Consider the following 25,356-nt stretch of genomic DNA (forward strand, 5'->3'; position numbering starts at 1 on the left):
TAAGGTGGTTTGTGTGTTTTATTTGAAACATAATACATTAAAACAAAGCAATGAATACAATGAACGTGAAGACTGAGCACCCTCTGAAAGGAGTGGGAATTCTGGGTAATTCCTTCGTTTACGTACATAATCGGCGCGGCTGCGTTTACAACTCTCTCCCCGAGGTGGAAGTCTCAGTGAAATGTTTTTGACGAATTCATATTCAGGACGTCAAAACAAGCTGAGTACATCTTTCAAGGGCAATACACTCTCCGAGTTAGCAAGAAAGCGAAGCCAGACCGCGGCGACAAAACCGCTATTCATTCACAATATCAGACCGGCAAATCACCACTGTCAGCCTGGATTTATAGTATCGCATTTCCATTCAAAAATCTCATTTGTGAGTCCCTCCCGATGGAACTGCTCAATATCTACTAACTGCTTAATGTACTGGTAAACACATGATAGAGTGCTGAATGGTTGGAGGCTTGGAAAGCTAATCCTATGATCCCGTTGAGTGCAGCTCTCCCCGGAGCATGTTTCAGAGCTCTGCTGTGAGTTTTAGCAGACTGCGCACCTTTTCTCTTTGTCTGAGTGTGTGTACGTGTGTGTGTGTGTGTGTGTGTGTGTGTGTGTGTGTGTGTGTGTGCTGGGAAGACAACACACCTTGTCTTTGACATTCTAGACAAAACCTCAGTTCCAGCCTTCATAGAGCGGAGAGGGAAATATCCCCGACTCCTCCGGCATACCAACGCCGCTCCACCACAACACTTAATTGCCGTCCTCTCCAGCTAAACAAGGGGTGTGATTGAGCCTAGTGGAAGTTTTGTTATGCTGATTGCAAAACATACTCCTTAAAGCGCCCTGAGTCCTCCCTCGGAGCCGGCGCGGTAAAAACACAACAAATGGGAATTTGCCATCGCTGCTATTTCTCTGGGAAAAAAAAAAAAAAAAAAAAATCCCTAATTATATGTTAAAAAGAAAGTAATTCAACTGTGGGTTCATCAAGACAGCTTACATCCAGTTTATGTGGAATTCAAATAGCGCAGAGCTGAATGTAAAATTATGTTTGCCATCAATTATTCTTTCATTTACTTCTTATTGTGATGTGTTATGTAATAGTGTCTTAATATTGCTGATTCTTCTGGAGGAATTATTCTTTAAACTCTCACTTCACTCTGAGAAACATATCAGAGGCTGGATAACCTGCTGCAAATGATGAAGGATGTCGTGAGGTGAATCGCGGCTGTCAAACAATCGGTGGCTGCGCCGCCGCCAGCGTGGAAACACATTATGGCAATGGCTTCTTTACAGATGGCGTCTCCAATGACTCCATGGTCTGGGACACAATTAAGCCGCACAATCGCTACTGGAATGAAATGCTACCTCGGCTAATGGGGAGGCGTCCTGCTGTCAGAAAGGTATTTAATACACGTTTGAACAGTGAGGACAGGAAAAGATCAGAGCCTTTCAAGTGTTGAGAGCCACTATTACGGCTTGTACATTCAGATAATTGCATAAAAGCACTGCTTTTATTGCAAAATCGAATACAACAAATAATAATAAAGCTTCAAGTTGTTTTAACGTTTTGAATCTATCTATAACTGTAAATTATTCAAGCAAAGTAGCCGAGTGGTTTTTAAACACAGACGTATGCGTGCATGCATGCGTGGCGATCGGCTTTAAACCACGATGTAAGCCAGTGTCTTCTCAGGCCCCGCTTGCTCCCCACCTCCCTGCATTATTAATTTAGCACAGCATGAAAAAGGCATGTCAATTAGCCAGGTTTATTTTTTTCCTCCAATGAAAAACAGCAGAACCGTCTTCACGCCAGCAAGAGGAATTATGTAGTGAAACGGTGCATTATTTAGCGCGATCTGGACATGGCTGCTCAAACTACATGGCCTCATTCTTCTTTAAAAAAGGAACAAAGTCTGACGGCGTCAATTATTCCGTTTGATTTGAGCAGACTTGTCATTTTTTTTTTCTCTGGGAGAGTAGATTGTGCCGTGTTTTATCGCTGTGATTGACTTTAGTTTTCATTTCTGCTTTACATGCTCTCATCTACTATATATCAACATCTGCTACTGAATGTAATTACTGAAGGTTCTGCAAGTTTAAAACAAGAAGCTTCTTCTCCTTGTTTAATGCATTTAATGACACCAGGAACATCTCCAGTGGACTGCAGTAGAGGAATCTGAGATTCATGCAGACGTATCAATATGATTCACAACGACTGCAAGTTCTGAAACATCTTTGTTCACACTGAAGCTGCCTCCACTTCTCCTATCTTCAGTAACGATATCAGTGATCTGAAGACCAAATGGTGGTCTCCGTATGGTTGTGTGTGTCTACATGATTCGCTTCATACACCATGATTAGTGCATATTTCTCTGGTAAAAGTCAGATCAAGCTGATCTTTAAATAAACCCTGATTGACGCTGATGGTAATCTCACCTCGGGGTCAACTTTCTATTTGATTAACTCTCTAAATTTGAGAAACGACTGACACTGATAATTTACTTTAAAATCCGAGTAATCTGTCTCTCCAGATGTTAAGGGCAAATACTGGGAAAAATAAAAAATACTTATTAATTAAATTAGTAGCAGTTAAATGTTGCCATAACACCTCTACTTAGCACTAGTTACTCATTTCTTGTTGTAACTTTTTATCTCTGCAATTCTGTAAGTCAGACAGTTTTTGCCTAAGAATAGCTTTTTTTTTTACGCTGATGTCTGCATAACTGATGAAATTTCATTCCCCTCACAGGAGCGCCGGCATTAGAGCACTTACTGTTAAAAACTGTGGGACTTTAATAATGCCTGATTAACTCAAACCTTCCGAATTTTTCTGATGTAACTTTAATTGAACTTAATGACTGAATCATTAAAGATTGATCGTCAGTGCTGACAGCTCAGCAAATGTGCCACAGCAATACAACTGTGTGCACACTATTAAGATATCCTAATGAGGAGAGACAATTAAAAGTCTTTCACAAGTTTTTTCTTTTTTTTTTTTTTTGAAAAGGTGTGTCAAAACATCCTTTACATTTTCATCTAATTCTATATTTAATTCGGAATTCTCCTCATCTAGGGAACTTTTCACCTCTGATGTTCAGTCATTAAAACCATTCTACACCTTTGATGAAGCCCGGGAATCGCACATATCTTTAAACCAATCAGAGACAGAGTTATTTTGTGGATCGTCAGGTATCTTTCACTCCTGGAAGAGCTCACTCTCATGTAAGAACGAGCGCCTCGTTGCGCCCCTGGAGGATTCAGAGCCAGCAGACCCAAAACAAAACATCGGTTTTTCATAATAATGGAGTAAGGTTAAATTTAACAACACTACACTTTAATCAAAGTGGGATTTGCAGGCGTGCTGCTGGAGACACAGGGGTCTACCTGGGAGTTATTGTCAGAGACGAACGCCGCATGCAGGCCTGTTGCTTGGTTACTGTGCCTGCAGTGAATCGTGACTCTGATGGCCCTGGGCTGCCGAGGACGCCTCGGCTTCAGCTGAGCAGGAACTGATACTTGTCATAGGTTCAATTCTGTGTGAGAGAGCCAGGGAGCAGGAAGAAGTAATGAAGTGAAATAAAGCGTCAATTAATGAAGTTCTTTAAGACCCCCGATAATATGCCGAGATTCCTACTTTGCTTCTTTGGACCCAAAATGAAGTGAACAGATGTGCAACTGTGACCTGAAATGAGACTAATTAAAGGTTATCCTGTGTGAACCTGAGTCTGATATGAAGTCTGAGCCTCCAAAATAACAAAATCAACCATCTTCAGTCTTTCTTCAGACATATTTAGTTGCTCAGTTTGACCATATCTCCCCCAGTGGTTTGATGTTGTATGAGTCATTATTTTTTTATTATTTTTTTCTCTCCCACCTGCTTAGGTACACACACACACATACACACCACACACACCACCTTTAACGCAAACACTGCTGCAGTGTGTGCAGATCTCTATAGATTAGCATGTGGTGTTTCTTCTCTATATATTCAGGGTCAATATATTCCATTAATTTGCTGAAGATTTTACTTGTAACATGGAACCACATCTTGCAGGATCACTTTTTGTGACGGTGCTTTGTGCACAAATCAAACAGTGATGGGTTTAACTGTGTCAGAAAATTGTTTGATTGTATTGTTAAATGTTAAAAGTTATTTCATGTGAACCGTGATCCATTTCTCTCACTGCCGAGTGACTTGAGATGTTTAGTCGCCTTCAAAGTAACCAAGACGTCCCATGTTGTCACTGTCTGCACAACCTGCACTGTTTTGTCTCATCTTGGAAGATTTTGAATGAAATCCTCTTCAACTTTTCACTTGCTTTCAGTCTGATTCCTGTGTTTTTGTGTCCTTGAGGTTTTACGAGGGCTTTGAACGGTTGAGCTGACTGTTTGGGGGGGAAACCCAAGTGAGGTCGGGCCAGGCTGTCCGGGTCGCCCTCTGCCTGCCCTCCACTCCTTCTGCTGGTGATCAATGCTCTTGAACTGTTCTTCAACTCTGCATTTGTCATGATGGGCAGCAATAAGTCAGATTGGGTGAAAAAAGCCTTGATGTCTTTTTTTTTGCTTCTGCTTCTTCGAATAGACAGCTGGGCTTGAAGTGATAGTGTGAACTTACAGTTTCGACTGTGTGAAAACCCCCAACGTAGTGTTACACAGTTACTTTATAGTCTCTTTAAGTATTTTTTTTTCTGCAGCTGGAGTCACAGCGGAGTGAGCTATTTGTAGACTTTACAGTGCTATAGGTAGATGTTACTTAATCAAAGAAATGCTCAGGTATCCTGAGTTACCTGCTGCTGAGGCAAAAGAGAGACGCTGAGGAGTCTGGGTCAAAATAGCTGGAGGAAGACTGCCAACGATCCGTAGGCAGATCAATATCGGCCCTCTTTGGAAAGTTGAGACGGTAAAGGGAACCTGAAGCGATTCAGCTGGCATCGGTAGAAAATAACTATCGAGTAACAGTTTATGCCTTAAAATTATGTGTTTTAGGAGGGATTGCATGTCGTTTTGAGACGTTTTTCCTCATTCAAATTCATGCGATTGATTGGAGATTAATAAATGTTTTGTGTAAATTTTGCAAAAATAAGTACTTGGAAAAGAAAGTTGAGGAAAAAAGCAGAATGTGTTTTTTTTTTCTTTCAACCTTGATGTGATGGCGTGCTAAAGGAAGCTGGAGTTCCACTGTGCAGAGAGGTTGTCCAATTTTGTATAAGGGTGAAAGACTAATTGAACATTTAGTAGCTGGTTCCTTCCAAAATCTGCCTCGGGAAAGCTGGCTCTCAGCCCCGCAGTTTCATCTGGCAAAGCAAATGATTAGAGGTCTCACAACCGAAACCGTCCCAACCTACTCTCAAGCTTTAAATGTGTAAGACGGCCGGCCGGCTGGCCCGGAGCCCGGTGTGGAATCCAAGCTTTCCGGAGGGACACTTCTGGGTTGGTAAACAGTGAGTGGCACAGCGGGGCGAGTGATCTAAATGTTCAGTTAATATCAGACTTAATGAATGAGGGAATTTTCTTAAGAAGTTATATTAGTTTATATACAGGAAAAAAATGTCACAGCAAGCGTCTTTCTATATCTGATCAATCAATCAGTTAATTCATTTTTCATAAAGGACATTTTCCCACCGTCAGCCCGTCCAGGCACACAGCCACACTCCAGCGGTGATGGCTGCAAATGACAGGAGCCTCACTTCCACTGGGAAACAGCTTGAGGTGAAGTTCATCGCGCCAAGGACACTTGGACACGTGGTCTCTGTGAGACGGCAGATCGAACCACCGACGTTGAGATTGGAAGATGACTCTCAGCCGGCTGAACCTCAACTCCCCATGTGGTGTCTGTGTGTGTTTAATCACTGCCTTCTGAGGCCTTTCAATGGACTCTTCAACACTACAATGGAAAAACACACTCAGAAAAGGACACAAAAGTGAACAATGATTTGTTCACAGTGGTTTGGTTTTTAGAAATAAAAAGTCCACTGATAAGAAACCATCTTTAAACGGAAAGTGAAGGTGTTGGTTTGAGTGCTTCCCAAACCTTCAGACCCTGAGCCACACTAGATGTGCTGCCATCACACTCACATGTATGACTGATGCAAAGTCATAGGGCCCAGTAGGAGAGTCTGTCAAAAATAATGCAGCTTTGAGTTTTTCTTTACTGCCACTGTAAATAAATGACATTGATAGACTTTGCCCTTGGACATATATTACGAGAATACCACTTTTTTATCAAGCTCTTTAATCAGACTGTGACGTAGTCCTGCATGTGTATCAGCTACTGAAGGCAGAAACAGTCAGGTGGGAGGGGGGAGATCCCTGACTTCAATGAAAGCCCAACGCCAACACCTTAATCGCACACACACACATGAATGCAATGAGTGGATCTCATGCCACAGAGCGCTCGATGTATTTCTGTGAACTCTCAAACACAAAGTAACGTGTGACAGATTACATTACTATAATTACAGTCCCTGGTTAAAGGCACTCAGTGGGATGTATTAAAATGCAGAGTAGGTTCAAATGCAGACTCAGTCTGAAACGTAGTATATACAGAGATAAACCCAACTATTTTAGCAGCAGTTAAAATCTTCAAAGTTCGCATTGCAGGGTGAAACACTTGAGAAATGACAGCCTACTCTTCTCATAAAAATACATGAGAATTACCTTCCTTCCAGTTACGTATCCAAAGTGTACATTTTTTTCCCATGTAACACAATTTTAACAGTTCAACTGTAAAACAAAAGTCCTTAATTACAACAAATGGGCAAAAAGTGGTCTGTCCAAGTCACCAGCGTTGAAATACACTCAGAAATGCATCCACTGAATCACATGACACTTAAACTCAAAAGCAAACATAAAACAAATCATACTGACACTTTTCAATATTCACGTGACTGAAAACCTTGTGAATGACCTTCTTTGCTACGTTTTGGCATTTACAGACTCAAGAGTGAGTTTTATTTGTTAATAAAGACGAGTAATTAAGACATTAAGTCAATAAAATTTTTCATTAGCTGCATTTGCGACTGGATTGGTGATTTGTTTCTCACCCAGTCTGACACTTTGGTTCATTTGACTAATCAGGTCAAAGTTTTTGCTTAACAGGTTTGACTTTTGACCTTATTTAACCAAAACCTGCAGAACATGTGGTCCATTTCAGATTTTATCAAAAGCTTTCTTTAATCATTTACATTTAAAACATGAGCTCTGCCAAGTGACGAATACAAAAATAGAGTAATAATTACAGCAGGTATGTTGTAACTATTAGTTACAACGCTGTGATCTTTTCTGTGTTTGACTTGTGGCTTCGGTGCCTTAAGTAAGCTGTACATCTTCTCGACAAAACCCTTGTAAACAATATAGAAAAGACAATGTTCCCACTGACTGTTGCGGTTTTGTAACAGAAATGAAAGGAGTGGGCTGGAGAGGCGGGAAGGCTTCAGCCCTGCTGCGTCGCCTCCCGATGTTCCTTCTGCCGGTGACTTTCTTTCTGCCGGTAGTGGAAGAGGCTGGTCGTGTCGAGCTCCCCCGCGTAGCGAACGGCCTCGGCGAACAGCTTCACCACCTAACGCGCACAAAATCAGAATAGGACAGAATCAGATCAGGCGAGACAAGTACTCAATACGTAAGGTGAAATATCTGTGGCGGCGTGACATTCACCGACCTGGTAGTTTGTAATGAGAGGAACGCCGTAGTCCACCGCCATTCTGCGGATGATGAAGTTATCCTTCACGTATCGTGTGTTGTTATTAGGGAGATTAACCACCAGGTCAATGTCACCTTCCCTGATCAGCCTATAAACACACGAAAAAAGAGGTAACATAATTAAAACATCACGTTTCACCTCAAACACAAAAGGTATCGGTGACAAAGTTGTTGGACTTATTGACACTGTTAACAAAAAATACCAGTTTTTTTCTTTTTGTTTAGCACTTTGCGGGTTCTGAGAAACTTCCTGCACACTTGGCTGTTTCCGTCTACACTCGCGTCCCAGCTGCTCCCGCTGACACCTTTCTATCAAACTACTGGCAGCCGTTTGCAGCACAAAACCAACTTCAGATGTGCCGGGTGCACGCTACCTGCTCCGCTGAAACTGACACAGCTCCACATTCAACTCATGACTGATGAAATGAATCATCTGAACAAGGAGCACGCAGAAGTGACCCAGATATATTTCTTAACTTTGTCAAAAAAAAAAAAAAAAAAAAAAATCTCCTGGAAAAAGAAGAAGAAAAAAAAACCTTCAGTCATAAAAAGTTGCAAAGTGGCCTTGTGACTTTAGGCATGAATAACATGTATTTCAAGGGCCGCAGGACTGCAGCGCTCTGCGCTCTTTCCTCATAGTAAGAAGACCAAAGCAAACATCCTGAGCTCTGAACATGACTATTTAGAGTTTGCATGTTGAACTCGTTTCTAAAGGCTTTCTGACTTCCTCTCATCACCCGACGCCATGCATCTCAGAAAAGGTTAACTGACAACTCTACATCAGGGCTGTCAAACACATGCAGCCCATTTTCATGTTCCGTGGGTCAGACTGATAAAATGGTGCCATAAATCAAAGTTTTGAGGAGGAGAAGCTGTGATTAAAAGCCCAAATAATTACAACCAAAAATGACTGCAATCTCAACATGAAGCCAATTTTAATAGTACCGTCTGGTGTAAAACACAGTGAAAAAAAAAGAAGAAATTTCTCCTATAGCTGATGTACTACAAGAGTTTTCACAAACTCACCCTGAAAAATTCATGTTTTTTTTTAATTTTCACAGTTTGCATGGTGGGCCGGATCTGAGACTCTTGTGAGCCGATTTTATTTACACGGGCCTTATGTTTGACACCCCTACTCTGTGTTATTGTGTGTTTCTGCGTCAGACCTGCTTCAAGAGTTTCCTGCTTTTAGCCCAGAGTTGGCTTGATCTTACCTTGGATGAATCCAGTGTAAGAGATGGATAGATCCATCAAATGACTTCTCACTTTCCCAAGAAAAATGTTCATTCATCAAAGTAGTTCCAGAAAAAGAGTTTGCCCAAAGTCAGTTTTGTTCTAAGTCACTGACTCAGAGATGAGATTTAAAGAGTGAATTTTGTCTTGCTCTCGATTTTGACAGACAAATAAATTATACCACTGATGATGCAGACTGTTAAAAAATGAAGTATAATGATATTGTAGCTTTATACAAAGTGTACTTTCATCCCTGTTCTGAACCACTTCAGGCAGTTCAGGGTCTCGGGGTGCTGGAGCCTCCAGCTGACTGCGGCTCTGCACAATGTGTACTTTGATAAATGAGCCTCAAATGGTAATTTTCATTCATAATGAGTAAACGAAAAATAAACTACAACAGAGGCTCTGTGAACTCAGTAAATCTGGTTTGGGGCGTAGACCAGTGTGTTGGCTCCACTTTGACTCATGAAAAACTTTCCAACGGGGAACATCTGCGGGTATAAAAACTGATCTTAAAATAAATACCATCAAGAAGTAATGATTTTTGCTTAAAAACTTTAACTGATTTCACAATTTTGCATATTCTGCATCTGCCCACGTGTGTGCTAATTGTGTCTGAATGGAGACAGTTACTGATGTGCCGCTTCTCTTCAGCAGGGAGCAGAATACTCAGCCGGCTCCAAAAAGCACGGCGGAATTTGTAATGAGGTGTAGACAACAAAGAACACCACAGTAACGGCTTAAGCCTGGAGAAATCACTGAACTCCAGAAAGTTCTGGAGTTTACTATTCCAACAACACATCGTCGGGAGGGTAAAGCGAACCTGTCTCACGGACGAGTAACAAAATCAAAATCCAGACTGTAATCCAATACAGACGCTATAAAAAAGTTGTTTTTTTTAACCAAACAAACCTCACTGTTTGGCTGAGCTGAAGCAGCGCTGTGTTGGTTGAGTCGTCCAGATTCTTCCTAAATCTCATGTTTTGTGAGCAGTCCCCAGTGGTATTCTCTATCTGAGGTCAACAACCAGCAGCTAACGCAGACCATTAAAACCATGGAGTTTAACTTTAAAGTTGTTCAGTTAAAAACAAACAAAAACTCATGCCAAAGATAAATATGAGATCTAGATTAAAAATAAAACAAATAAGGCAACTCGTTAATGCAATTCTCGTCGTATTGATGGAGACAGCCGCTTCATGCTAGGGACTGGCACTGCACTTTGTTTTGAACAATAAAGGCATTCAGAACAGGGCTATAGTGCTCAGCTAAATGCAGAGTACTAAAAAAATAACTAATAAAATTAGATGAAAACCATTTAAAAGGTTGGAAGGAGATTTCAGCACTCCTCACCCCCCCCGATAGATACAATCACCAAGTCACTGCTGACGATGTGACGACTGACAGAACTCGACATAAAACCAGGAGTTGACTTTTAGATCCAAAATACAACATGGCCTCTTTGTTTCCTGCAAAAAAAACAAAAAAAAACAAAACAAAAAAAACAAACAAAAAACGTAGGATCTCAAATCAATAGAATTTTGTGATCATAGTTGTAGACTGTGAGGCGACTTGTTCTGAATACTCGCATGCCAAATAACTACTGGTATTTCAATTTTTTTTATCGCTGAGTTGAGATTTCTAAGCAAATATTTATAATTCTTGCTGGAAAACCAGATGGTTTTGTACTTTTGTTTTAACAGCTGTGTTTTTGTGGAATTTCTTACAAACATATGTGCAACACAATGTGAGTAACTGCAGAAAATCATGCGATGAATTGCAATTTCAACATTTTAATTGTTGCCCGGCAACCAAAGCAGTAAAACCCAGCGTTCGCCTCTCACTGCTGTCCTCCCAGCACGCTCGCACACAGACAGTAACCCTGGCTCCTGTTGCTTTTGTCATTCAAAGGCCTCTGACAGGCTGCATGAAAATAGTTTTTAATTCAAATTGGAAATATCGAGGACGACAACAGCGACGGCAGAGTTCATGTTCCTCTCTATAAAGAACTGGCCTCAATGCCACGTTGCACAGCTGATGCCAGCCCCAGCCTGCTGTTTCGGTGTCTGCTTGAGATGCTAGCCTGATGAGGACATGTCGTACTTTTCAGGTACAAAAAAATGATGATGATTTAGTACTAGAAATCACTGCATGGGCTTAAGAATGCACAATCACTGTCTGAACACGATTTACCATGTGATCCCCAAATAGAAGTAAACCCACATCATGCAAACAAGAAATAACCCCTGAAGTCGATAACACCCTGCCACCAAGGTCAGGTAGTTAAAATTCTGAATATTCCGCACTACTGGTGCAGCCGTTTTGTTTCTCCTAGTAAAAAAACAACTTTACATTCTGTTAAGCGAGGGTCTAGCCAAGTAACTGATTCAAATATAACTGAAGGAAGTCCAATAAGCTTCATGTTAACAGTATTTAAAGCTGTCCTGGATTTCCTGAAACAATAGTAAGATTGTTGATCTGTTGTTGGTTGTTTCCTTCTCTAGTGATTTCCTTAAACATGACTTCTACATTGGTCTGACAGAAGTTTTTTTTTTTTTTTTTTTATCCATTTCAAGCTTCATTCAGGTCAATGCAGTAACTCTGGACTTCAGGGTCTGCTCCATTTTCTTTGATCTTATCCACATCTGACAGAAATAATGAAGGGGCTAAGAATTCAGATCTCAAGGCTTTACCATATGCTTATGAGATATCCCCTTTTTAAATCTAATGAATGGCAGGTTATTTATTACTTCCGCACTTCCTCAGAAGTCTGAGCCTCAGAGTTTTCATATCAGCTGTTTAAAGAACGAGTCAACATTATTCTGGCACTGACAAAAATTTCCCAACCTCTTGATGCTGGGCAGGTTGTTTTCGCCTTCGTTCTGAGTGGGCCAGGAGACCGGAATGGCAGGGACGTCGTTGGCACACAGCCAGGCAGATGTGGCTTCGGTCGCATAGAGCTGGAGGCCGCAGGACAGCGCGCCGCACATGCAGGAAGAAACAGCGTTTTGAGAAGACTGAGCAAAGTGACTGAATCCTGTTCAGCCGTTCGATACGTCATTACATCAGCCAGACAGGAAAAAAAGAGAGAAAGAAAAAAAAAAGGAGTCTCTCAATGACATGTCTGGTCTGAAACCTCCAGCGCTCACCTTGAAGCCTTCCTCCTTCAGCTGGTGCGCCGTCGCCAAGAAGTTGGGCCGGAACGAATGCTGGACAGAAGGGAAGCAGACAGATTTTCAAGGCTGCTTTTATACAGATTTTCCTCTTAAGAGATAATGTTTTTATTGGTAAACAGTAAATGGATCATACAAAATTATTGACACACACATACACCAGTGTTAGAAATGCAATGTGGGCAACTGAGGGATCAAACAGCCCACATGAAATTTAAGTGAAACTTTGATCCATAGTGAAGACTTTGTTCTACTTTTTTCATGTCTGTGTACTTCACTGTACCGTCACAGATCATGATTACGTATTGTTAACAACTTGAAAAGCCAACTGCTGCTTGTTTTTGATATTATTTGCTGTTTATTGTATATATAATATGGTCTCTATTGCACAATATACAAATCAAATTGATTGTATTTCCAATGTAAAAGTGTTGTGGCCAATATAAACACATTGTGAAGCTTTGGCTTTTTACTTTTCGTAGAATGTAGCACTATGTTTATTTCATTAAATAAACCAACTGTTTCGAAGGAGAAAAGTATCTTTTAAGTCTGACAAATGGGGGTCAGAGGGAAGAATGTGATGTGGAGGAAGTAGCGGGGATAAGCTTTGTTTTTTAAGTGCGGCAGTCTATTTAATATCTCACTCTGTTGGATGGTTTTGCCATCTGTCATTTGGCTGCACTCAGACTGAGGAAGAGTTCTCCCACAATGTGTGTGTTTGCTGTGACAACAAACAGACAAAATGATTTCCAAGGTGACCGGGGACTCATATGACGACAAAAAAATAAATAGAGAGAGAGAAAAAAAAAAAAAAACAAGAATCAACAAGTTGAAACTTTGAATGTCACTGGAAGGAGCGAGATATGGTACAGTGCAAAACTTTTAGGAGTGAATATAAGAAGTGCTACAATCTCATCCTGCAATAAAAACATGGCTCAGGATTTACTTTGCAGCAGAGTACAATAATCTAAATCACACAGCCAGTGTCAGTGTGAACTATTTTAATGCATGAATATGAATCAAGAGTTCCAGAAGTGAATATTTCCAGATCTCAACAACATTATATGTCATTTCTGAAATGTGCTGAAGATAACTTTTCATCAGCACAACTAAAAACAATTTATCCTGTTTTGGGTTAATCCGCACACTAAGCACCGGTTCATCTTCTGTTCACTCACTTTGCATTGACTTGAGTGATTGTAATAAAAATTTCTAACATCTATTTAAATCTGAGTCGGATCAACTGGACTTGGTCGTGTGTCGTGAAGACACATCGCCTCTCATGCACGCTGACCTGCTGACCTGATTCCACTTGCTTTAAGGTGGCTCTCCAGCCTGGACAAATGAAAATATGCGTCAAAATACTGCTATTGTGACGTACTGTTGTGTTTTTCTATTGATCTGACCCTCGTGAACTTGTGATGCTCCATCAGTTCATGGAGGAAGTATTATTAGTCTGCGAAATCTGGGATTAGTGCCAAATTTTTATTTTTTTGCCAATGTCGTTCATTCATGTCTGTTTGTTTTAAAGATGACATTGTTATCAAGGTGTGTTTTTTTATTCTTCAATTCCGTTGAGTGGAGATGATAAACGTGTCAGTCTGCTGACGCTGATAAAGAAAACAGGGACATATTTCACAGCTCTACAGCTTGCAAAAAAGTTTTCAAGCGATGCACACAGCTCAGGTTTTGGATGTGAGAAGATGAAAAAGTGCGCTGCGTTTATTCCTGTCCCTCTCAGATGTTCACCATGTAGGTTAAGAAAACCCTCTTTGACCTCACAGTAACCTGTTACTGAAGAGCATCGCCCGCAGGATTAGAGCCGCGTCGCGACAATAGCCTTGTCCTGATGAACCCGGCCAGATTATTTCATCATAAGTGTTAAGTGGCCCTAAGTGGCCAACTAAGCGGTACAATTTCAGGAAGAACACTGGCTAAAGGCAATTTCCTTAAGTCTCCCAGATTTGAAGTTATGGCTATTTAGGATCATGCCTTTACTTTTCAAACCAAGACCTTTTAAAAAAAATATATCCTGATGTCACTTTTTTTTGGCTGTCATCTAACCTACAAGAGCCTTTTTTGTTGTTGTTGTTGATTGCAGTTAGCAGCCTGCTTGAATGAGGCTGCTGTAATTTCACAGCTGCTCTGCATTTGTGCATTTCTTCTCCTTTGGGTGCACAGATATGGTCTTCCTGAAGACCACGTTCAGACGGCATACAACATATTCCGTATGGACTTAACACTGCGGAAAAGGTAAACACATCTGAATAATTCAGATGTCGTTTACAAAACATTTGTGATTTTTAAGAAAAGAAAAATATTGTGTTACGTGTTCACGCTGTTCGACATCAGCCTGAAATGACCCACTTATTGGATCCTACTAAGCCCACCGAAAGCGCTGAGAACTCCTTTGTGAGTTTTCACTGCTTATTTGCAACTGATTATGCTCAAAATGGGTGCCCTTCAGCTTAGTAAACAATACGCTTGCTAAAATAACTGCTGTCTCACCAACAGCACTGCGATGTGGTTTGACGCTCGCTGTACATTCTACCAGCCTATACCTCACTATGCAACGTGCAGGTCTCCAATTTGTAGCCAATTCTGACACACAGCTGGAGACTCTGCACAACAGAGGTGGGCTGAATTAAAAAGACAGAATCGGAGGCTGACGTTTCCAAACTGGAGAAGAAGAAAAGGCAGAGGAAAAACTTAGATAACTGAGAACATGTCCTACTGTTATAAATATCTTAAAATTTGCAGAACATATATCGTTCGTCTCAGTGTGCATCGCTCGCCCTTATATCATTATATAAGAAATTTAGAGTGAGTCACACCAGTTGTGTGCATTGAAAACAGCAACAAAGGCACCTGAAGCACAGGCTGGTGTGCAAAGTTTCTCTCGGATGTACCGCAGGCCTTTTTTTTCCCAAACTTTTTATGTGTTGTTTGTCAACTTTCCCAGAGAAGAAAGTGCAACACCGATGCTACAAGAATAGTCTCACTTGTACGAACATTTCAAAGCAGGTTGCAGGAAAAGCATCAATTAGAGCGTTTTCACACCCGTCAAGCAGGGGATTTTTCCAAGTGGCGGGAAAGTGTGAACATAGCACTCTCACCCCGCTGTGGACCAAAACGGTCTGGTGAGGTCTTCATGTGACTTTAATCACAGGGTGGTGCATCGTGAGCCTGACGTGCAGGCAACCATATCAGCCAAAGCTAAAGCTGGCCGTCCGATGAGCAAGAAAATGTCTTGTTCTGTGAGCATATCGTGATCAAACACCCACAAGTACCTCACTGAAATTTTGTCCAATAGTGCCAATGTAAACAAAAACTCATGAGAGCAGTGAAGGAGATCTTGTGTTTGATAAACAGCTCAACTCTGTGGCCCAACGCTACAAGAAAGCCAAAAAAATAGGTGTGGAAGACATCAATGGTGCGATGCAATATTAAAGCAGGAAGTAATGACATATTAAAGCAAAATGTGTTTTGGCAAGCAGCCCAAATGCTTTAGAGACCAGTTTAGTTGCTAGTTAATTAATCTTTTTTAGTGACATTTTATCTCAAACATATTGTTATTTGGAGTATGGTGATAACTTAGACAATATTCAAACAATTCTAGAAATATTTCAATGAAAAGAAAGATGGACCCTATGCTGAACTGGTTTTGAACTCATGAGGCACGAGGAAAATAAATAAATAAATAAATAAATAAATAAATAAATAAATAAATAAATAAATAAATAAATAAATAAATAAAGCTTTTTTCCCTCCACTTGTAGAGTGGATGAAGTTAATTTTTTAAGCAATCTTGAAATCAAGAAAATGACCTGAATAGATCCATTCCTGATGCAATAATGATGTTCGCTCATGTCATGTTAGGTCAGTAGACACATTAATGCATCTCTTCCATTTATCCTCCTGTGGTTGTGCCAATAAGAGGGAAAAAGTGACAATGTGCTTGAAAATGTGACCGCCCGTTATCGCTAAAGGCTTCGAAGTCTGACAGCAAACTGAGTAATCAATAGTCAAGCTATGGCTGGAAAATCAATTAAATAACAGTTTGAAAAGTCTGCATCGAGACAGTGGAAAAAGGAAGCTGAGCCTCGGCTAACAAACAAGTCAGAATTTCACTCTCTGCGTGACTCAAAGTGGAGCAGAGTGAGCAAGACGGTGAGAAACAAAATATTAGGATTGCTCCGTAAGATCTACTTGAATATAAATAAAACACGCGGCAGTGTGTGTGCGCGCTTGACATTAGTAGAGTTTGCACGTCGTCTGCTGAATCCTAACGAAGAATCCACGTCGGCAACGCTGCATCATGCAAACAGCGTAGTACGCACCGGTCCCCACATGAATACATTTCACTACCGCCTCAGTGACAGGGTAGAGGGCTGCCTCCGGGCTAAAAGTCTTTTTTCACTACACTTAGTCACAAGACAAATCATCAAATAGGCTCTTTTTAATCCCCCTACTACAACATTTCTTTAAGCTAATAGAAGTAAGAGTCGTCGGCGTTGGCGCGCTGTGGGTCCGTCGGCCTCGTGTTACAGTGCGTATGTAACCTCGGGCACTTGCCTTGAAGTGGACCTGTTCCCCAAGAGCACCAATTACACAGTGAGTGTTGTGAGTGCTTTGTTAGAGCTGCATTAGTCAAGCTCGCAGTTTGGCAACTCAGGGCAGCGGCAAGTCTTAATTACCAAAAATCATGTAATGTGGTGTTAGAAGACAGTTTAGCGGGGAGGCTCTCTTCTACGGTTCTGGAGGCTATTATCAGTCCTGCAGCTGCATTTCAGCCTCACTGACTCAATCAAACTGTTACTTTTTTCCACAGTCGAGTGTGATTTGGTGTCGAGGTAACTGTGGAGTACCGGGCTGGCGGCGCAAGGCGCTGGTATGCCGAAAAGATTTGGGCCACCTGTTCAACGGGCGCCTCGCATTTGATGTTTGGAGGGCAGGACACACCGACGAAAGCAGAAACAGGAGGCGAGTGGACCTCCAGATGGCCGTGGTCTTACCTGAATCCCAATCAGGATGCCCTTCTGTGGCAGCTTAAAGCCTGTGGAGAGCATCGCCTTCAGGAAGGCGGAATAAATATTTGGTCCAAAACACGCGACCTGCAATCAAGCACACGATGGCAACGTCTCACTTTCAGACGAGACAGGTGTCCAGTAACAATCTCAACATAAGAAAAGCAGCAGCAGTTGTTTTGTGTGGGATTACTTCGCCGGTTGAAGCCATCTCACAGCGCAGCACCGGGTCTGCATCCCTCAGCCGAGGCCAGGAGAACATGGGGGCCTGTTGAAAGAGGAAGAAAAACAGAGAAGGGGTGTGTTTTAGAGACGTGGTTCGAGTGAAAGGACGCCACTGCGTGTGAGCTACTGTTGAAACCTAATCACTTGTTTTGAAATGTTTCCTCGTTTAGCTGTAACCAGCTGCTGATGCACTCAGCTTTATGTGGTCTGAGGGATCAGTTTTCTCCTTCTCAGCCTCCGACCGCTATGAATGACTGTGTAAACACAAACCCATGTTGAGGGATCATCATGAAAGCGTAGATTTTATAACAGATAAATGTTATAGCCAATTAACACTGATTAAAAAAGAAAAGTAGAAACAACTGAAAATAAGTGGTTGAGGATTTCATGACACTGCTGCCACCTACAGGTGAAGCAAGGCTTAGATTTCTATTATTTCACCTGAAATAAACCAGTGGTGGCTCAGAAATGAATGAATAGAACATGAAGTACATGTCTGTTTAAGGATTCAATCATATCTGGCATTTGTTTTCTTTCAAGCAAACCAATATCCCTGCATCCACCGTGCAGCATACCGTGAGAAAAGAGGGAGTGGCACGGCAACGCGGAACGCCGCCACTGCTGGTGGAGACGGGCTGAATTAGGAAATTTTATAAAGAAAGACGGCTTTTCAGACTGCAGGCCACCAGTCCCCCTGCCATCATGTTTGGCACGCTGTCGCCACGCTGAGAAGAAGGGGGAAAGAAAGCAGGTGGCCTGAGTGATAGAGCAGCGGCAGGGTGAGCCAGGAAAGGAGCGAGAGCGTGGAGGAGAAGGGAGAAACCGAGAGAACAAAGAGAGAGAGAGTGAGAACAGGATGAACTCAGAGCATAAACACACAAAACAAAACTGGGAGTGAATAGCAAGGAATAAAACGAGGAGTACAATTAAAAAAGAAAATGAAAAAAAGGGGGGAAAAAAAGTACAGGGGAATGGAAGATAAAATTACCGAAACTACAGGCGACAGAGGAAGGAGAAGATGATTAAAAAGAGGAACTAAAGCAGACGACAGTATCTCTCTGTTATTGTTTTATAGAGAAATTAAAAATAGTGCGGAGCAGTGTGGGAGGCCATTTTTATTTTTTCCATTAGAAAGCAGACAGACCTCCATTACCTTGAAGAGAACAAGAGGTGGTTTGGGGTTGTGTGGTTTAGTGCACACACACACGCACACACAGACACACACACAGCCACGCACACGTAGAGGGAAGGGCCACTGGGGGGGATTCATCCTTGAAGCGGGCTATCTAATCAGCGAACATAATGTTAGCATACTAATGTAAGAAGGGACGGAGAGAGGGGAATACAGACGGGGAATGAGCATCGCTTATCGTGCCTTTTTCAAAGAGTCAGAGAAAGACGGGGGAAGTGTGCAGCGATAAAATGACCAAATGTAACCAAGAAAGAGAGAGGGACTCAGAGGAAGAGGAACGCTTATGGAGAGCGAATGACGGAGAGAGGAAACTTTTAATCAGCGCTACAAATTCACTAGTGGCAGGCTTTCAGGTTTTAGTACAACCGGAGCGGATGATTCGTGCGTGATCAAATTAAACTACAACAACTAATTTTACCCAAAACAAAAGCTGAAACTAATCCAGAAAATCCCTCTTCTTCAGTACTGAGACTAGATGGAATGAATTAAAGCTGAAAAACAGGAACGGACGAAAGTGAAAAAGGAGAGAGGCAGAAAATGTAATCGTCAACACCTGCAGGGATTCAGGTGTTCTGAATATAAGAATTTGAACTAAAGTCTAAACGGTTATGGAGAGGAAAAAAAAAAAAAGAAAAAGAGTGATCAGATATAATGGCCTGTCCTTCAGTTGTAGCGCTGTAAGTCGGACAGAATGAGACTGTGACAATAATCAGGCCTCTCTAATCAAAACACCCGACCAACACAGACTGACCACCCACTCCTGAGAGACAGGAGCGCCGAGCGCAGCGGCTGCTCGAACAATGTTATCTTAGAGCAGCAGCTGAATTCCTGGAGAGAAAGAAATGGATATTGTAAGATGTATTTGAACACCGCTGTTGTTCGATAGAAATGTTGATGGAGGCAGAAATGGCAGCTGTATGAATGACTAAATAATAACAGCGAAATAGAAATCAGCAGTTACACAGGACTTTGAAACTTTAGACTTTGCTAAGGTTGCAGATTGTACCACTTACAACTAATAAGACCTTTTTGGGACCTATTACCATATTTTAAAGATGATAAGTCACACTTAAATATAAGCTGCATCTTTAAAAAACACGTTATGAGGACAAAAAAGCCATACGTGTAAAGATACACTTATTTTTCCATGCTCAGATATAACAGCACTGCTAATAAGCCTCGACCTGCAGCTGCTGTTCAAAAAATGTATCCTACTGACTGTGGATGTCCTGCCTTTTGCTGACAATTTGCTTTATTTATTTACTCTGGAAAAGTTTCTGTGCTTCTTCTCCAATCCCTCACAAGTTTCTCAAAGAATCCAAAATGTACTGCTCCATTTTCTTTCCTGCTGCATAATGTGCTTTCATTTTACTTGCATTTTCAGTCAAACATACATGTTTTTCTGTGGTAAAGCAGCAGTATGCTGTTATAATACAGTGTCATCTAGTGATACCAGATGATATCCACTGGTATATTTTGATACATACTCACTATATATGTGTGTATATGTATATGTAAATACACCGCACCCAAAAAACAAAGGGAACACTAAAATAAGACAACTTAGATCTAAATGAATGAAATATGAAAGTTGAAAATCTTCACTCATTACATAGTGGAATGTGTTGAAAACAAATTTTTAATATAGATCAAAGTTATTATCCCAAGAAGCTCTGGATTTGCAATCACATTAAAAAAAAAGATGAATATCATATTACAGACTGATCCAGCTTCAGTGCTCTCCCAACAACCTGGGCGCTCCTGATGAGGCAGCTAATGTTCTGCGGGATCTCCTCATCTCATCGCAGTACCTAAAGGCAGTCAGGGTTCCTCCAGCTCTGTGCAGCCCTCCAAAGAAATGCCTCCCCGCACCATGACTGACCCACCGCCAAACCGGTCACGCTGGAGCATGTTGCAGGCAGGGAACGCTCTCCACGGCGTCTCCAGACTGTCACGTCTGTCACTTGTGCTCAGTGTGAACCTGCTCTCATCCGTGAAGAGCACAGGGCGCCAATGGCGGGTCTGAAAGTCTTGGTGTTCTAGGAAATGCCAATCACCCTGGACGGTGTTGGGCCGTCTGCACAAGCTGCACTTGTGGACATGGGACCTTCATATCACCCTCGTGGAGTCTGTTTCTGACAGTTTGAGCAAAAACATGCATATGCAAACGGCCTGCTGGAGGTCATTTTGCAGGGCTCTGGCAGTGCTCCTCCTGTTCCTTCTTGCACAAAGGAGGAGGCAATGCTCCTGCTGCTGGGTTGTTGCCCTCCTACGGACCCCTCCACATCTCCTGGAGGACTGGCCTGCCTCCTGGTATCTCCTCCAGGCTCCAGACAACCCTAACCTCTGGACATTTGCTGACTTTCAGGCAAAAATTAGGCCAAAAAATCACGTGCAGTGCAGTTTAAAAGATAGGATGCAGCTGGCATGTTCAATTTTCCACAATAACATGCATAATCCACATTTTGGGCAACATGCAAGCAGCTCCTACAAACGTTAAAGGTGCCTTAAGGAGTTTGCACGTTTTATGCGAAACAGCGCCCCCTGCAGGCCTTGGGCGTAACGCAGCTTAGTGAAAAACTCGTCCCTGTGGCTCGTGCGCACGGAAGAGGGGAACTCCGTCTTCGCTCGTTTAGAAGCGCTCAAGTAAGATTTAAGTTTCTTTTACCTGGTGGAGTCTGTGCTGGAGCTGTGGCAGTGCTAGAAGCCAGTCTTTTCTTACTTTCTGGAAGATCCTGCTCAGTTGTTGCTCACTAAGCATCTGGCGGAGTAATGGCGGACATAATGAAACCTAACCAGCCGGAGCGTGCATTACGTCATTCCTTTCAAATTCTCCCCAAAAAAATTCTGGTGCCGGACCGGCACTGCAACTTTCAAGTGACAATTTAGCGCTGTTAGAGGTACTTGTAATGAATATGTCAGGGCACATTGTACACATCATTAAAAATGTGTAACATATTTATGGTGGAAAATAAGTATTTTTAAGGTTGTAAAACTCCTTAATGCACCTTTAACTATTTCAAATATTTCTCAGATATAATGGGATGCTTCTCCTTCAGTAAACAGCCATTTAGAAAAACAGTAACTTCAGACAACAGTTCCAGCTGAATCAAACAGAAAGCTCATTGAAAAAGACGGATTGAGACAGCAGCTTTTTCAGCTGTTCTCATTTCATTATCATTATTGCCAACTTGTCTGTTAATATTAGAGTGGCTACTGACTTTGGTTCAATCCAGTATTAGTTTGTCACTGAGTCTCTGAACCTTGCAATGAAAGAAATGCCACCTCTGCCATGTCTCAATTTATAGTCCACACTTAACACAGCCCCTATGTGGAACTGCCTATGAACAGCTGGTAGTGCTTTCATCACTGAAAACTGGATGCAGAAAAGGGATTCATCAATCTGAACCAGCAATATGTTACACTGTGTATATAGTTTGTTAAAGCAGTGTTTATCTAGACCAAAGCTTTAAACCTTTTTTGTCAGAGAATCCTCAACTCCTGTCTACAAAGGGCAGAGGTTACGGGGAGAATCAGCAAGACTTCATCCTACTGTAACATTTACAGTTTCATTTCATTTCGGGTCACTGGGATCACAAGATGTTCATTTCAGAAGCAGCCATGTTGTGTTCATGAGAGTGAAACAGTCAACAGCTGGACGGAGTTCTGTCCTTCAGCAAACAACATAAAAACCACCGTATGGACTTCTTCCTCCTCAAATGTTGTTCCCATGCTCTTTCTCCCCTCAGTATCATAAATATGGCGGCGTTATTGTTCCTGTGAGTTCATATATGGAGATGGAAAGTACACAACGGGGACTTGTTAGTGGAAAGAAAAAAAATATTGCATCAAGCGAGGGGGTGTCAGAAGGGAGAAAATAGGCAGCAAAACGGAGTCTACGAGGGAACAAGATAAATGAAGATGGTCTCCCAGGGTGGCAATGACTTGTGGCTTTCAATGATACAGTGAGGCTGGCAGCAGGGAGAGGAACGTATCGATCAAAAACACTTCAGGCTATTCAGGCTGGATAATGGTTTCAGACATATTGAGTGCTTACAGTATGTTGTGGCAACAACAAATATTTAACAGGCAGAAAAAAAATTAGCACCACTCTGTTAAACAACTCCTCTGCCTGGTGGAAGGGTTTCCAAGCAAAGGCCCGTATCCATCCGGAGGTATGAAGTCTGTATCATACACCCCAAGTAAACTCTGGAAGTCTTTAAAGCCTGCTGCCTGGAGAATTCAGAGCTCTGATTAATATTCCTCACCACTGTGCAGAGTCGAAATTGAAAACTTTAGGTGGCGGGGAAGAGTGGAGGATTATACCTGCGTGATTGGCTCCAAACTACAACCATTGTTACAGCCGCTCTGTTGTAATTAGAGAGAGAAATTACTTTGGAAAAAATAGCTTTTGAACAGCTGGCGACACATAAAGTCTCTCATGCCCAATCTCAGAAGTAAGCCTCCCATTTGGTATGAGAAAGCTACCTACTACTCCCCCGCATCACGCCTAGGTGGAGGGATGAAGCAGTAATTGCCGCCTTTGTTATGTGATCCAACGGAAGCTGTATTAGTGGAACCTACAGTACCTATTAAGATATCATACATGTATTGCTTTTAACATGGAAATTAATTTACTATCCTAAATAACACATCGGGCTGTTAGAAGTTCAGAGAAATGGTTGTAAGGAGTCTTTGAGGGACGTTAGAAGTCATTTTCACCCAAGACGTAGGCATTACCTTTTAAGTCACTTTTAATTGTGGTTTGATAAGAAGTACAGAGGGCTGCGACGAAGCTTTGGAAACGGCGCAACAACAGGACCTGACGCTGCGTGAGCAGAGACAAAGGGAGCTGCACGGTACTTCCAGGGAAACAAGAACCGTTAAAGCACAGGGCTTCAAATGTTAGGTAGAGCACCATGTTATTGTGCACACAGGACTGTATGCAGCACTACTATATATTATATCAGCCGTAACACCTGGGTCACTCTGTTTAGGTCAGCGCCATACACAACAGCGATGCACTGTCCTTTCTGGAAGACTTGCAGAGCTAAGAACTGAATGAGAATTAGACCCGCCTTTCCTCCCAGTTTGCATCTTCGAGCCTTGGTCATCACAGCGTTTGTTCCTTGGAGTTTTTATGATAAATACTGGTCACCACAGAGTGGGAACTCTACACGAGAACAGCACCTCACATTTTTTCTCACAATTAGGCCCTTCGAACACTCTCAGATCCTGGTGCTTCTTTTTTTATTTCTTCTTGTAACATTATGAGTACAAAATGTTCCCCATATTCCACTCAGTGACAAATACAATGATAAAAAAATTATTATTTTAGTTTAGTTTTTAGTTTTTTAGTTTTTCACTTCAGCTAGCAGTCATCTTATTCTTGTAGCTGATCGGTGCACGTTATGTTGCTCTTTCTACGGAGGTGTTAAATAACCAATTCTGTAAATGTACAGAATTAGTCATTTAACGTTGGGTTATTGTTGTATTTTATATTCCACACTGGGATGTTTACAACTCATGGAATCGAAAAGCTGAGCCAAGTCCTTTCAGTGGTGGTTCCTGTTTATTCACAGGCTTGTTTGTCTGGAAGGAAAAAAGCATCTTATCACACATGTAGGCTGAGTTTACAACACAATGTTTCAAGTGAAAACTCATCGTTTTTAAGTGTTCGTTCGTAATAGTTTCACGTTTGCACGGCAATGCTTTGAAAATAGTGCCAGTTTCTATGGAAATTCTGTAAACAATGTAGTTTTAATGTTGTTCCACTAGAGGGTGCTGTTTGTTTCTGAAGTGAAACCACACATGTGTGAAGAAAGCAACGTGCTACAATGGTGAGTTCAAAGACATTCGTATGGACAGACGACCAATATAGCTTACTCTTACGGGTGACTCTGGAATAGCAATCTTAAAGGTCCCAAGAGAATATCAACTGGTAATCGTGCCACTCTGGAGGCCAACATTGTTACTGTCAGTCTGCTCACATGTCTGCAGAACAGCTACTTCCTGTGGGTGTGGTGCGTAGCAGCATCTCTGCTGTCTGCATGGAGACGGAGCCCAAGCTGCGTTTTCAGTGTGTTGTGTGAACGGACACAAAAACATAGAGAAAGTTTTGTATTTTCAATTAAAAGCATTATCCTCTACATGGGCCCGAAGAGTGCATTCTGCAGAAAACAGGAGAATCATTGTTTGCTTGCACTCACAAAAGATAACTAAGAAAACTAAGCTTTCCCCTCTCAACTCCACAGCTCAGTTCAGATCATCATCGGCCGACTTCAACCACAGGGACCACTTTAGGAAAAACTTGAAAACTGGAAAGTTCTTTAAAATATTGTTAGACCTTGTGTAAAGTGAGTTATAGAGTTTGAACAGTCGGGTTGAGTCTGTGCAACTCAAATTGTCCTGCTTTTAAATCAGAAGCATACAGCTAATACTGAATAATGGAGCTTGGTATTGTTAGCGAGTCAAACAAGATTTCAAAGAAAGTGAAGTATTTGCACTGAAAAAAGAAAAAAGATTCATTCTGGTTTTAGACTTAATAAAACTAATTCAAGCTTTGTCTGTTATTTCCACAAAGAAGAGAAGAACCGAGACCCTGGGATATCTAAATATCTTTTTTAATATACAGTAAAGTTACCCCTAAAGTTTTTAATGGAGCCAGCGGTGAAAAAAAAAAAAGAAGCTGCAGTTCAATCCTCAATTACAGCGTACAGACCCTTGTGTTTAAGAACTAATACAATTATAGTCCAAAACTGTTTCATGTGTGCTTGGGCAGCTCCGTGCACTGAGGACAGGATCACAAGGT

At 41.7% G+C, this 25,356-nt stretch overlaps 1 protein-coding gene across 1 annotated transcript in view; it reads right to left on the bottom strand.

Moving 5' to 3' along the window:
* Nucleotides 1-5,895: 5,895 nt before the first annotated feature.
* cps1 (carbamoyl-phosphate synthase 1, mitochondrial) overlaps nucleotides 5,896-25,356 on the bottom strand; it is a 63,307-nt gene continuing 43,846 nt past the window's right edge. The window contains exons 33-38 of the mRNA XM_030112546.1: nucleotides 17,322-17,396; nucleotides 17,117-17,215; nucleotides 12,078-12,137; nucleotides 11,776-11,888; nucleotides 7,658-7,787; nucleotides 5,896-7,558 (exon numbers count right to left, since the gene is read on the bottom strand). Coding sequence (XP_029968406.1) covers nucleotides 7,433-7,558; nucleotides 7,658-7,787; nucleotides 11,776-11,888; nucleotides 12,078-12,137; nucleotides 17,117-17,215; nucleotides 17,322-17,396 — 603 coding nt within the window. The 3' untranslated portion in view covers nucleotides 5,896-7,432. The remainder of the gene's footprint in view (nucleotides 7,559-7,657; nucleotides 7,788-11,775; nucleotides 11,889-12,077; nucleotides 12,138-17,116; nucleotides 17,216-17,321; nucleotides 17,397-25,356) is intronic.

The sequence above is a fragment of the Salarias fasciatus genome, chromosome 16 (genome assembly GCF_902148845.1).
Source record: "Salarias fasciatus chromosome 16, fSalaFa1.1, whole genome shotgun sequence".
Taxonomy (NCBI): Eukaryota; Metazoa; Chordata; class Actinopteri; order Blenniiformes; family Blenniidae; genus Salarias; species Salarias fasciatus.